This window comes from Pristis pectinata, chromosome 9 (genome assembly GCF_009764475.1).
Source record: "Pristis pectinata isolate sPriPec2 chromosome 9, sPriPec2.1.pri, whole genome shotgun sequence".
Lineage (NCBI taxonomy): Eukaryota > Metazoa > Chordata > Chondrichthyes > Rhinopristiformes > Pristidae > Pristis > Pristis pectinata.
In genome coordinates, this window is record NC_067413.1 from 36,373,589 (window position 1) to 36,385,836 (window position 12,248).

General features: G+C 42.6%; 1 protein-coding gene across 1 annotated transcript in view; it reads left to right on the plus strand.

Moving 5' to 3' along the window:
• The first annotated feature begins 3,675 nt into the window (after window positions 1–3,675).
• nfatc1 (nuclear factor of activated T cells 1) overlaps window positions 3,676–12,248 on the plus strand; it is a 233,103-nt gene continuing 224,530 nt past the window's right edge. The window contains exon 1 of the mRNA XM_052023740.1: window positions 3,676–3,845. Within this exon, the coding sequence (XP_051879700.1) occupies window positions 3,827–3,845 (19 nt within the window). The 5' untranslated portion in view covers window positions 3,676–3,826. The remainder of the gene's footprint in view (window positions 3,846–12,248) is intronic.

Genomic DNA, 12,248 nt, shown 5'->3' on the forward strand with positions numbered 1-12,248 from the left:
GGCACATAATAATATCTTTCTTCAGATGCAAGTTCAGGGAGGATGCAAGTTTCAGGGTAACTCCCTGAACTTGCATTTGCATCTTGTAGGTCATTGGATTAGTTAAGAAATATAAGCAAAGTAGGTCATTTGGCCCTTCAATGTGATCATATCTATCTTCCTCCTCTACTCCCACTTTATTTGATTCCTCTAATATCTGCTGCTGGTTTTAGTGCAATGAATGACTGAGCCACCAAGCTGGAGAATCCCAAAGACTCACTACTCTCTGAATGAAGAAATGTCTCTTCATTTCAGTCCGAAATGGCTAACGTTTTATTTTGAGACTGTGGCTTCTGGTTCCTAACCAGAGGAAATGTTTGCATATCTACCCTGTCAAATCATCAATGAAGTCAAATCTTATCCTAATAAACTCCGGAGAATTGAGATCTAGCCTATCCAAACTTTCCTCAGATGACAGATCTGACTTCACACAAACCAGTTTAGTGAGCCTTTGCTACAATCCCTCTCATAGCCCTTGCACTTTACTTGTCCATCTGCACTGCACTTTCTCCACAACTGGAACACTATATTCTCCATTCTGTTTTGTTTTCCTTTTGTACTACCTCGATATACTTATGTATGACATGATCTGTCTGGGTGGCACACAAACAAAAGCTTTTCACTGTATCTCGGTACATGTGACAATAATAAAACAATTATCAATGACCATCCATTTGAAAAGGAGACCAAAATTGTGCACAATACTCCAAGTGTGGCCTCATGAAAGCCCTATGTAATGGCAGTAAAAATTCTTTACTCTTTTATTCAAATCCCCTTGCAATAAAGGACAACATATAGTTGGTCCTCACATTGTCTATTGAAGCTGCATGTCAGCTCTCAGTGACATGTGTGCAAGGGTACCTAGGTCCCTTTGAACATCAGCCTTTTCCAACCTCTTGGTTGGACCACACTTAGAGTGTTCAGTTCTGATCGCCTCATTATAGGGAGGATGTGGAAGGTTTAGAGAGGGTGCAGAGGAGATTTACCAGGATGCTGCCTGGATTGGAGAAAATGTCTTCTGAGGAAAGGTTGAGCGAGCTAGGGCTTTTCTCTTTGGAGCTACGGAGGATGAAAGGCGACTTGATAGAGGTGTATAAGATTATGAGAGGCACAGATAGAGTGGACAGCCAGCACCTTTTTCCCAATGGCCAATACCAGAGGACATCCATTTAAAGTGAGTGAAGGAAAGTTTAAAGGAGATGTCAGAGGCAGAGTTTTTACACAAAGAATGATGGATGCCTGGAACACACTTCTAGAGTGGTGGTAGAGGCTGATACAACAGGAACATTTAAAAGACTATTAGATAGGCGCATGGATGTAGGAAAAATAGAGTGTTATGGGCTGTGTAGGAGGGAAGGGTTAGATTTATTGTGGAGTAGGTTTATATAGGTCAGCACAACACCATGGGCCGAAGGGCCCATACTGTTCTATGTTCTATGATCTAACCAATGTTTCTGACTGAAGTAGATAACCTCACATTCACCCACATTGTGCATGATCCACCATATTATTTCCCTTTCATTCATCTTGCTCACATCCTTTCAGACCTTTTTTTATGTTCTCAACACTATTCACAATTTCACTTTGTTATTTGTCAACCAGAGGATGTTAGAAAACTTGATGTTAACATGGCAATGACAGCATCTGCTTCTAAAGTCATGTGAAGGAAGAATAATAGCCCACTGTTTGGTCGTAGAGTCATACAGCACAGAAACAGGCCCTTTGGCCCAACTCGTCCATGCTGACCAAGATGTCCATCTAAGCTAGTCCCTTTTGCCCCATATTCCCCGAAACCTTTCCTATCCATGGTGGCTCTTCAAGATTGTGGAGGTTGGAGGTGAAGGTTGAGAAGTGCTGTTGGCTTTCGAAATGGGAGAGGCAGGGAGGAGGATGTGGGTATTATGTTTTCCAAATATGACAAGATAAAGCTAGCATTGCAGGTTGATGGCTATTGACTAGAACTCAGAATAATTTGAGACAAAAGATAAGATAAGATATCTTTATAAGTCACATGTATATCGAAACACACAGTGAAATGCATCTTTTGCATAGAGTGTCCTGGGGGCAGCCCGCAAGTATCGCCTACTGGCGCCTACATAGTGTGCCCACAACTTCCTAACCGGTATGTCTTTGGAATGTGGGAGGAAACCGGAGCACCCGGAGGAAACCCACGCAGTCACAGGGAGAATGTACAAACTCCTTACAGACAGCAGGCAGAATTGAACCCGGGTCGCTGGTGCTGTAATAGTGCTACACTAACCACTACAACATTGTTTAAGATGGAGCAAAAGGGCTTAATGGGGAAATTGAAAGGGAATGCTTATTTAATCTGTCCTGTGCTTTGTCCTACCATAGACCTTTCCTTCTGTTGTCTCCTCTCTCTCCTCAAAACTTGTTTCATCTCTAACTTTTCCCAACCTGAACTCTGCTTCCCTCTCCACAAATGCTGCCTAACTTGTTGAGGGCTTCCAACTTTCTTTCCTGATTTCCAACATATTTTGCTTTTGAAAAACAAAAATGCTCTGTTTACAAGACCTATTTATAACAGCATGAGAGTATAGTCACCAAAAGATTTGCAAATGTATTTTTACGTCATTTGATTTATTATGTATTTGTAGAATAATATGAAAATATTTAATAAATTGTATCAATATCCAAATAACCAATAGAAAATATTGCATTTCAGTAAGATGTTTGATTTACACAGCTGTCTGTACAAGGAACCCACATAATCAACATGGTTCAAGCGTCACTGGTAGTAGAGTTGTCCTTTACTGATTGGATGTTAAGTCAGGTAACAGGTAAAGGTGGCTGTTGTTATTTTCAGTTTGAGACAGCACCCAGCACACATACAGGCGCTGGCGGGCGTTAACTAACGAGTGCATGCCCGGGACTGGGGGCGGTGGCAGCAGTGGGTGCGGTATCAGTGGGTGAGTGAGGGGAGGGAGGGAAGGAGTCACCGTGAAAGCGGGGTCGACCCGCTATCCGAGGCTTTCCCCGGAACGCGCGTGCACCGACTTGCGGGAAGGCGCGACGGGGAGGGATTCGGCTCGTGCGCGCGCCGCCGGGAGCGGTGCCCGCGCCGTCAGGACGGCGAGCGCGCAAATTAGAAAAAAGAGCCGTGCACGTGCGGCAGGCAAGCTCGGGTGGCGCGCGCGCGCACGGGGGAGCGAGGTGGTGCGCGCGCTCGGTTGGCTCATAATGCACGTGCGTGGGGGGGTGGTCGGCTGCCTGCGCGCGCGCGCACAAAAGTTGTGTGTTGGTTTGGGGGGTGGCGCGCCTGTGTGCGCGCCCGGGAGAGAGGGGAAGGGCGGAGTGCACGCGCAGAGGCAAGTGCGCGCGCCTCTGCCGAAGGTGGGTGTTTTGCTGCTTTGATTGTTTTTGCAGAGGGAGGGAGTGTGTGTGTATGTGTGAGAGAGAGAGAGAGAGAGAGAAAGAGACACGGGGATCGGGCGCTGGCGGCTCTCCATCACACACACACACACACACACACACACACACACACACACACACTGCACATCACTGGAGCCCGAGGAAACTCCTGCCCATCAAGGCAGCGGCAGGGATAGCACCAGCCCTACACCCACACTTAGCATTACAGCTCTGTGGGAACTCCAACAGTGACAGCAAGCAGCACTCTGCAAGGAAGCGGTTGCACCAGAATGCAACTGACTGGGTACTTTGTCCATCTCTCACAGAGCGGTGTTTAGCTTCAGGATTCCCAGGGCCAGACAAGGAGAGAGGGGAAAGTCACTTTATTATCCTGGCTTCTTATCTCCGAGGCAGCATGAAATCTGCAGAGGAAGGTAATTAATCGTTTCTTTTACTGAACTTGCTGGATTGAGATGTCGATTTTTGGTTAAACTGTCAGAAGGGTTCTATACCGTGACAGAATTCTTGGGGGTTGATAAATTGGATTGTTAATAATAACTGCAAGGTATTAAGGACGGGGCAATTACAAAGGGGTGCAAATTTTCATTGGAAATTGGACGGTTGGAGGTGAAGTTGCTCTGATTTTAGAGGGTCCGTGAGGTGTTTCCCAGGTTTTTCCCAGTGGCACGGTGCAGACGTGTGTTAAGTATCGTTATTTGCCGAGATGTCCTGTCTACACACAGGAAGGTTGCTCTTACCTCCATTCACTGTTAGTAAACCGATGTGTGTTGACGTGGGTCTGTATGCGAGTGGGTTTGTTTGTATTATAATATTGAATATTATCTTGTGTTCGTATTAATCATGCTCACCTATTATTCTGCCACTAATTGCAAGCAACACTAACATTCTGAGTAGACGAGGGAAATATTTTTTTCTTTCTCTTTCTGGCAGGAGTGGCCGGGGAAGAGGAGGGGGAAAGAAACCCATCTGAATGGTCTAATTCAATGGTCTGGGCAGCGTCGGTCCGTGCCAAAGTACACATTCTAATTCACACCACTTGGCATTTATTTAAGACGTTGCACGCGTCTCTTATGATTAATGGCATGTCAACAGGATATAAACCAACTGGAATCTCATCACAGACCATATGTAGACCTACAAAGACCCGCGCTATATTAAGACCCCCGGAACTTTCAATCCTGACTCGTTCTTGTTTAATCCTGAACATTTAGCAAATAAAAACTTAGTCCCGTTACGTACTTTTTTATACAATGAGATGGAAGGCTATTCGTTTGGTTTTAGTTTGCATCCAATTAGACCCTCTTCCCCCCCCCCCCCCCCCCCACCGCTCATATTTTGAGTAATCTTTTGGTTTAATTCCATGTAACAAAAATAAGAAATGTTGTAGATTGAAAAAGCAGGAATAGGCAAGGGGAATATGGAAGGGAGAGCAAGTTTGTTGTTCTGTGTGTGTGTTGTGGGGGGGGGGGGGGGGGGGGCGGGGGATGGGGTTGAATAAGGAATCGCCTGTACAAGTAACAGTCATCACTTTGAGATTCAGTAAACAGAAGGGGTGGGATGCGAACCGCGTGGTTGTGAAAACAGCACATCTCGACCATAACCGCTAGTGGTCTCCCGAGCAAAGCGGATCATTGCAAAGTCCCTAACACCATTGAAATCTGCAGCTAACTCCGAGCTTGCGGGTTCCTGGAATAATCTATTGTCAAAAAAAAGTTTAAAGAAAATAGACTCGAAAAGGAGGGAGTTCTCAGCTGGTGACAGACAAGCCAGTCCATCTCTGTGAACCTGATGTGATCTCCCCGCTTCCACAGCGTTGCCTGGTTGAAATGACAAGGGATGTACAATTCTGACACGTCACTACATCCAAGCAGTAATAGCGGAGGGCTTAATTCGCGCTATGGATGTTGTTTTCCTTGACGTCACTTCAGGAGGGAGTCTCCTTTGCAGTACTTTTTCTCAGATCAGCAGAAAATAAGATTCAATTTTAAAATCAATTTTTACTACTGTTTGATAAGGATCTCTAGCTGACATGCACCTTAAAATAACACGCTAGTTAAGCACAATAATCACAACTCCTCAAAAGTCCTTTGCTGCACACAACATCCAGATGGACCCCCTCAGAAGTGGTTTTTAAGAGGAGATCCCTGTTGCGTTCCATCTATTTTGACCATTTTCGTCAAAATTGTAAATGATTTGTTGTGTAACTAAATGAATGACTTGCATTTCCATAGCACCTTTTAGAACCTTGCGTTGCAACAATGAAGTATTTCTTGAATAAAAACAGAAAATGCTGGGAACATTCAGCAGGTCAGGCAGCATCTGTGGAAAGAGAAGCAGAGTTAATGCTTCAGTTGAAGTAGTTCTTAAACAGCGGGTGCTGTTGTGATGTGGTCACTGGTTTGTTTACACTGAATTACCACAAACAGGAATAAGGGATAACTATTGGTTAGGAGCTCCCATTCTTATACTCAAAATAGTCTCTTGAGATTTGGCTGACAGAGCCTCTTCTGAAAGGTGGTCCATCTGACAGTGTAGGACTCTCCCACCACTGCACTGAAAGGGTTGGGTGAGGCTTTCTTTCTGCTTGACTGTGGTTTGGAACTTGAACCAATAACTCGCTGGCTTAGGTGCAACTCTCTGACACAGCTGAATGGAAGATACATGCCAGTCTCTCTGACAACAAAGGCACATGGCTCAGTCATCAAGAAGACTGTAGCTGGGGAGCCAGCATAATCCTTGAGTTTAACCATTCCCCTGTGACCTGCCAGAAATATCAATGCCACTGCAGGTTCCATTTTTGCATCAGCCAAAAAGCTTGCATAAGATTGTAGCAGAGCAGAGATTTAATGCTATTTCTATCTATGGCTTTCCAACTGGCCACGTCACAACCCAGAAGTCTACAGTCATGAATGTGAATGCAGGTTTAAGCAACACTTCCTGACTCAAACTGCTCCACTTATTGCCCAGTGATACCTGAAACGATGTCACTGTGGTTTTCCTAAGAGAATTATGAAATCATACAGTACAGATGAAGGCCATTCAGTTGTTTGTCACTGTGCCAGCTCTCTTTGAAAGTGTGATCCAATTAGTCCTGCAGCCCTTGCTCTGAGCATTTCTCCTTTTGACGTATATAAACAATTCCTTTTCAGAAATCAGCTATTAAATCCTTTCAGGAAATGCATCCCATATCCTAACAACTAACTGCCTCAGGAACTTCTCTCCATTTTTCCCTTACCACCAACTACTCTGGAATTTTTGGAAATTATATTAAAAATCAGTCACCTAGTCACTGACCCTCCTTCCCATGGAAACTGTTTTGCTATATCTACTCTGCAGTGGTGGAGCAGGAGTTGGCCATTTGGCCCTTTGAGCCTCTTCCACCTTTCATACCATCAATGCTGATCATCCTAATTCAGTGCCCTGTTTCTACTTTGTCTCCATATCCCTGGATCTTTGCTAAATGAGAGAGAGAGAGAGAAAGAGAGAGAGAGAGAGAGAGAGAGAGAGAGAGAGAGAGAGAGAGAGAGAGAGAGAATATGTCATAGAGTTATACAGCACATAAACAGGCACCTTAGCCCAATTCGTCCATGTTGACCAAGTTGCCTACCTGAGCTAGTCCCATTTGCCTGCATTTGGCCCACATCCCTCTAATCTTTCCTATCCATATACCTATCTAAATGCCTTTTAGACATTACAATTGTGGGTCTGGAACTATATCGAACTCCTTCTTCAATATATTTAATGATTTCTCCTCAACTGTTTACTATGGGAGAGATTTCTACAGGTTCAACAATCTTTTGATGAAGAAGTTACTCATTTCAGTCCTAAATTACCTATCTCTTGTTCTGGCTAATCCCACCATTAGGAAAGTCTTTCCTGTATCTTATCTGCCCAGTTCCATCAGGATTTTATAAGTTTCAATGAGGTCCCCTCTCATTCTTCTAAACTCCAGTGAATATAAACACAGTCGTCCCAATCGGTGCCTGTCATCCCAGAAATCAGTTTGCTGGACTCTTGCTGCACTCCCCCCATAACAAGAATAAAGTTTCTCACATAATAGACCACACAATACTCAAGGTGCTGTCTCACCAAAGCCCTATAAAATGTAGTAGAACATCCCTGCTCCTGTACATAAATCCTATTGCTATGAAGGCCAACCTATAATTTGCCTTCTTAACCACCTGTTGCATCTGTGTGGTTGATTTAATTGCATTCAGGTCTCATTGTACCTCCCCCTTTCCTCAGCTACTGCCTTCCCATTTCTGCCACCAGAGTAGATAACCTCACATTTATCCATGTTAGATGCATCTGGCATGCATTTGCTAACTTAATCTGTCCAAATCACACTGAAGCTTCCCTGCATACTCCTCACCGCTCAGGTTCCTACCCAGCTTGTTGACATCTGTGAGATACAACTCTTAATTCCCTCAATACATTGTGTGAATAACGGAGGTTCAAGGCTGAACCCTACGGCATTCCACTAGTGAACACCTATCATTTTGGAAAGGACTTATTTATTCCTATTCTTTGTTTCTTGTCTACTCCTTCTCTAGCCATGTCACTACATTACTCTAAACCTATCTGTTTTAATTTTTCACTCAAATCTCTCATATGGGACCTTATCAAAAGCCTTCTGAAAGTCCAAATACACCAAATCCACTGGTTCCTCCCCATCTACTCTAGTAGTTACATGCTCAAAAAATTCCTGTGCATTTGTCAAGCATGATTCTCCCTTCGCAAATCCATACTGCCTTTGACTAATCCAGAACAAAACTCTCTCCTTTCACTCTCACTCTTAAAACTCAAAATGCCTTCAGTTTTACCTTGAATGGCTGCTCTTGCTTCAATTATCAGTAAGAGAATGAGGTGAAATGAGATCGTTTTTAAGAGCAAGGGAAGAAAATCAGAGGGCAAGTGAGTCTTTTGACTCTTCCATTGTTAAGATAAGATATCTTTATTAGTCACATGTAGATCGAAACACACAGTGAAATACATCTTTTTGCTTAGAGTGATCTGGGGCAGCCTGCAATGTCGCCATGCTTCCGTGCCAACATAGCATGCCCACAACTTCCTAACCTGTACGTCTTTGGAATGTGGGAGGAACCAGAGCACCCAGAGGAAACCCATGCAGACACGGGGAGAATATACAAACTCCTTACAGACAGTGGCCGAATTGAACCTGGGTCACTGGCGCTGTAAAGCGTTACGCTAACCGCTACACTACCGTGCCTGCCCCTCTATTGTGCCTGCCCCTAGAATGGTTATTGTCTGGAGCTCACTGCTTAAAGGATGGTAGAGGCAGAAACATTCATCATAGTTTCAAAGTATTTGGATGAGCACTTGGAGTGTTGCAACTTCCAAGACTACAGACCAAGATATGGGAAGTGGGATTAGGTAAATTGGTTTATTATTGTCACATGTACTGAGGTACAGTGAAAAACTTTGTTTTGCATGCCATCCATACAGATCATTTCATTTCAACAGTACATTGAGGTAGTACAAGGGAAAACAATAACAGAATGCAGAATAAAGTGTTACAGTGACAGAGAAAGTACAGTGCAGGCAGACAATAAGGTTCAAGGCCATAATGAGGTAAATTGTGAGGAAAGAGTCCACCTTATTGTAAAATATCACGTATATGTGATATATACTGTATGTATCATATACGTGTCATAGCTATATTTCTGCCAACATGGTCATACAGTCATGCAGTACAGAAACAGGCCCTTTGGCCCATCGAGTCCCCTGCTGACCATCAAGCACCAGTTTATATAAATCCTATTTTATTCTCTCTACATCCTCACATTATGGGCTGAATGGCTTCCTATGATCTATGATTAGATTACTGTTTTCTGAAAAATCAAATTTAAATAAACTGAAGGCCAAAAAGTAAAATTAATATCCACATACCTGAAAATGTTACAAGATTCAGAAAGAATCTAATATTAAACAAATCATTGTTGCATATTGCAAGTTATATTTTTGCACTGCAGAATTATTTTACCTATGAAGGTTGATTCTTTTAAAACAATTTTGGAAAAATAAGGAGCTTACAGCCAAGGTTCTGGTGCAAGTTGTTGCTAATTATCAGCTTTTAATTGAACTGCCTTTTTAGACTGCACCATTTTCTAAGAAGAAAAGAGATCTTATAAATAAACACCTGAAGCAAGTAACTGAATAAATTATCAACTACATACTTTACAGTTATATTCTCTGCTTTACAATAGTTTCCATTTTTAACTGTTATTGTTAGAATGAGATGGAGAGCTCAGCTTTACGTTGGCTTACCAACAAAATAAATCTGGCATTTCTATAGTTCCTTTCATGACCTCAGGACATCTCAAATTGCTTTCTGTCCAGTGAGGTACTCTTGAAGTGCAGTTATTGTCGTAATGGAAGTGTAGTAGCTGCATTGTGCACAGCAAGCTCCAACAGATCGCAATGTGATAAAGACCAGATAACAAGGGAGCGATTTATCAGTGGTTACCAATGTTCAACTCAGGAAGAGGAACAATTGTCAGTTGTAGTCTCTTCCAGTGGCTTCATAGAATCTTTGAAAATTTAGGACACAGAAGGAGTTCATTTGGCCCATTATGTCTCTGCCTGTCACAAGAGAGCTATTTAACCTAATCCCACTTTCCAGCACTAGATTAAGAATCCTGCAGGTCATAGCTCTTAAAAGTGTACAACCAGGCACTTCTTTAATTTGGTGAGTGTTTCTGCCTCCACACCCTTTCAGGCAGAGAGTTCCAGACCCCCAACCACCCTCTGGAAGAAAACATGTTCCCTTATCCCCCCTCCAATCCTGTCACCAATTACTTTAAATCAACCCCCCCCCCCCCCATTATTTGTTTTCACCAAGAGAAATTAGTCCTTCCCATGCAGGTCCCTCATAATTTTTTATGCCTCAATTGAATCTCCCCTCAGTCTCCATTATTCCAAAGAAGACAGCCCTACTTTATCCAATTTTCCTTCATAGCCTGAATTCTCCAGTCCTGGCAATACTTACATAAATCTCCTCTGCACCCTCTCCAGTGCAATCACATCCCTCCTGTAATGTAGTGACCAGAACTGTAGGTAGTACTTAAGCTGTGGCCTAGCTAATGTTATATACAGTTCTAGCCCAACCTCTCTTGCATTCCATGCCTCAGCTAATAAAAGAAAGCATCTCATGTGCCTTTTTAACCACTTTACTGACCTGTTCTGCTACCTTTACCGAGTTTAATAAGTGATGTTGCGCAGAGCTGTGAGTAGCTGGCAGGTGATAATTGTGCACATGTTTAGCACCAAAAACCAAAAACAAACTTATCTTTGATCTGTGAGGGACAACCCCTTCACTCCCCCACCCCCCTCCACCACACACACACACACACACACACACACACACACACACACACACACACACACACACACACACACACACACACACACACACACACACACACACACACACACACACACACACACACACACACACCTTTCATCCTTTCAACAATGCCAGGGATCTTTTACATCATTCTCTATCCAGGCAGATAGGAACTTAATTTAATTATCATCTAAAAGACTGCACCTTCTACAATGCAGCGCTCTGTTGCTGTCAGCCTAGATTTTTGTACTCAAGTTTTGGGTTGGGATTTGAACCTACAAACTTCTGACTTGCAGGCAATGGTACTATCCACAGAGCCACCCTGAATTCTATGTATGATATGAAGCACACAAAAAGATTGACATTTTAATAGTAAACCAGAAATAGTAATTAAAGAATATACCTCAGATGTGCCTTGAGTGTTTAAATAAAGAGTGCCTCTTACTGTTAAATAAATAATTCAGTTTTTATACTTACACTGTTTTCACAAATTTTAAATACTAAATATTGAGTTAATGACGAGAACCATTAGGTCAAAGGCATGCTTTGGTATGCTCACATCTTGTCAAGATAGCCAGTCTTTTCCAATCGGTTGCATCAACAGATCACAGACTTCCTGCAAGGAAGCAGTGAAAAGCAGATATATGCCAAGAGGATCCCTTGTCTCCATCATTAACTTGGATAGGCGCAGGAGTCCTGTAAGGTTCATGACCAATTTTCCTAGTCATGACCAGAGAACGGAATGACTAGACAGAGACTGAGTATAATGAGGAACAAGAGGAGAGATAGGAGCACTAATTTTTATGCACACAAACTATTTAAGGCATTATCAAAACTAATGATGATTTGTAAACTGATCCTTTTAAAAGTGAGGACACAAGAGACTGCATATGCTGGAATCTGAAGCAAGAAACAATCTGCTGGAGGAACTCGACGGGTTGAGCAGCATCTGTGGAGGGGAAGAAATTGTCAACATTTTGGGTCATGATGCAGGGAAATGTCCGACAATTCCTTTCCTCTGACAGATGCTGCTCAACCTGCTGAGTTCCTCTAGCAGATCATTTGTTGCTTTTTTAAAAAGTGATATTCACTAAAGACCAATTATATAGATTACATTTATTAATGATGTTAGCTGTCCTCAGAAATTTGATTGTGATTTAACTTTTGGGTCTCCATCCTATAAACTAATTCACATTCTATCCTCCTGAATAGATCAAATATTGTTCAGTACATTGTATAATATCATATAAACTAATACCTGGAAAATAAATATACCGCAGATGCTGAAAATCTGAAATAAAAGGAGTAAATATTTGAAACACTGCAAGTCAGGTAGCATTTGTGGAAAGAGAAAATAGAGTTAATATTTCAGGTCAAGGACCCTTCATCAAAACTTGATAAGTAAGAAAACAGGTCAGTTAAGTTTGAGGGAGAATGGGGGAGGAGGGAT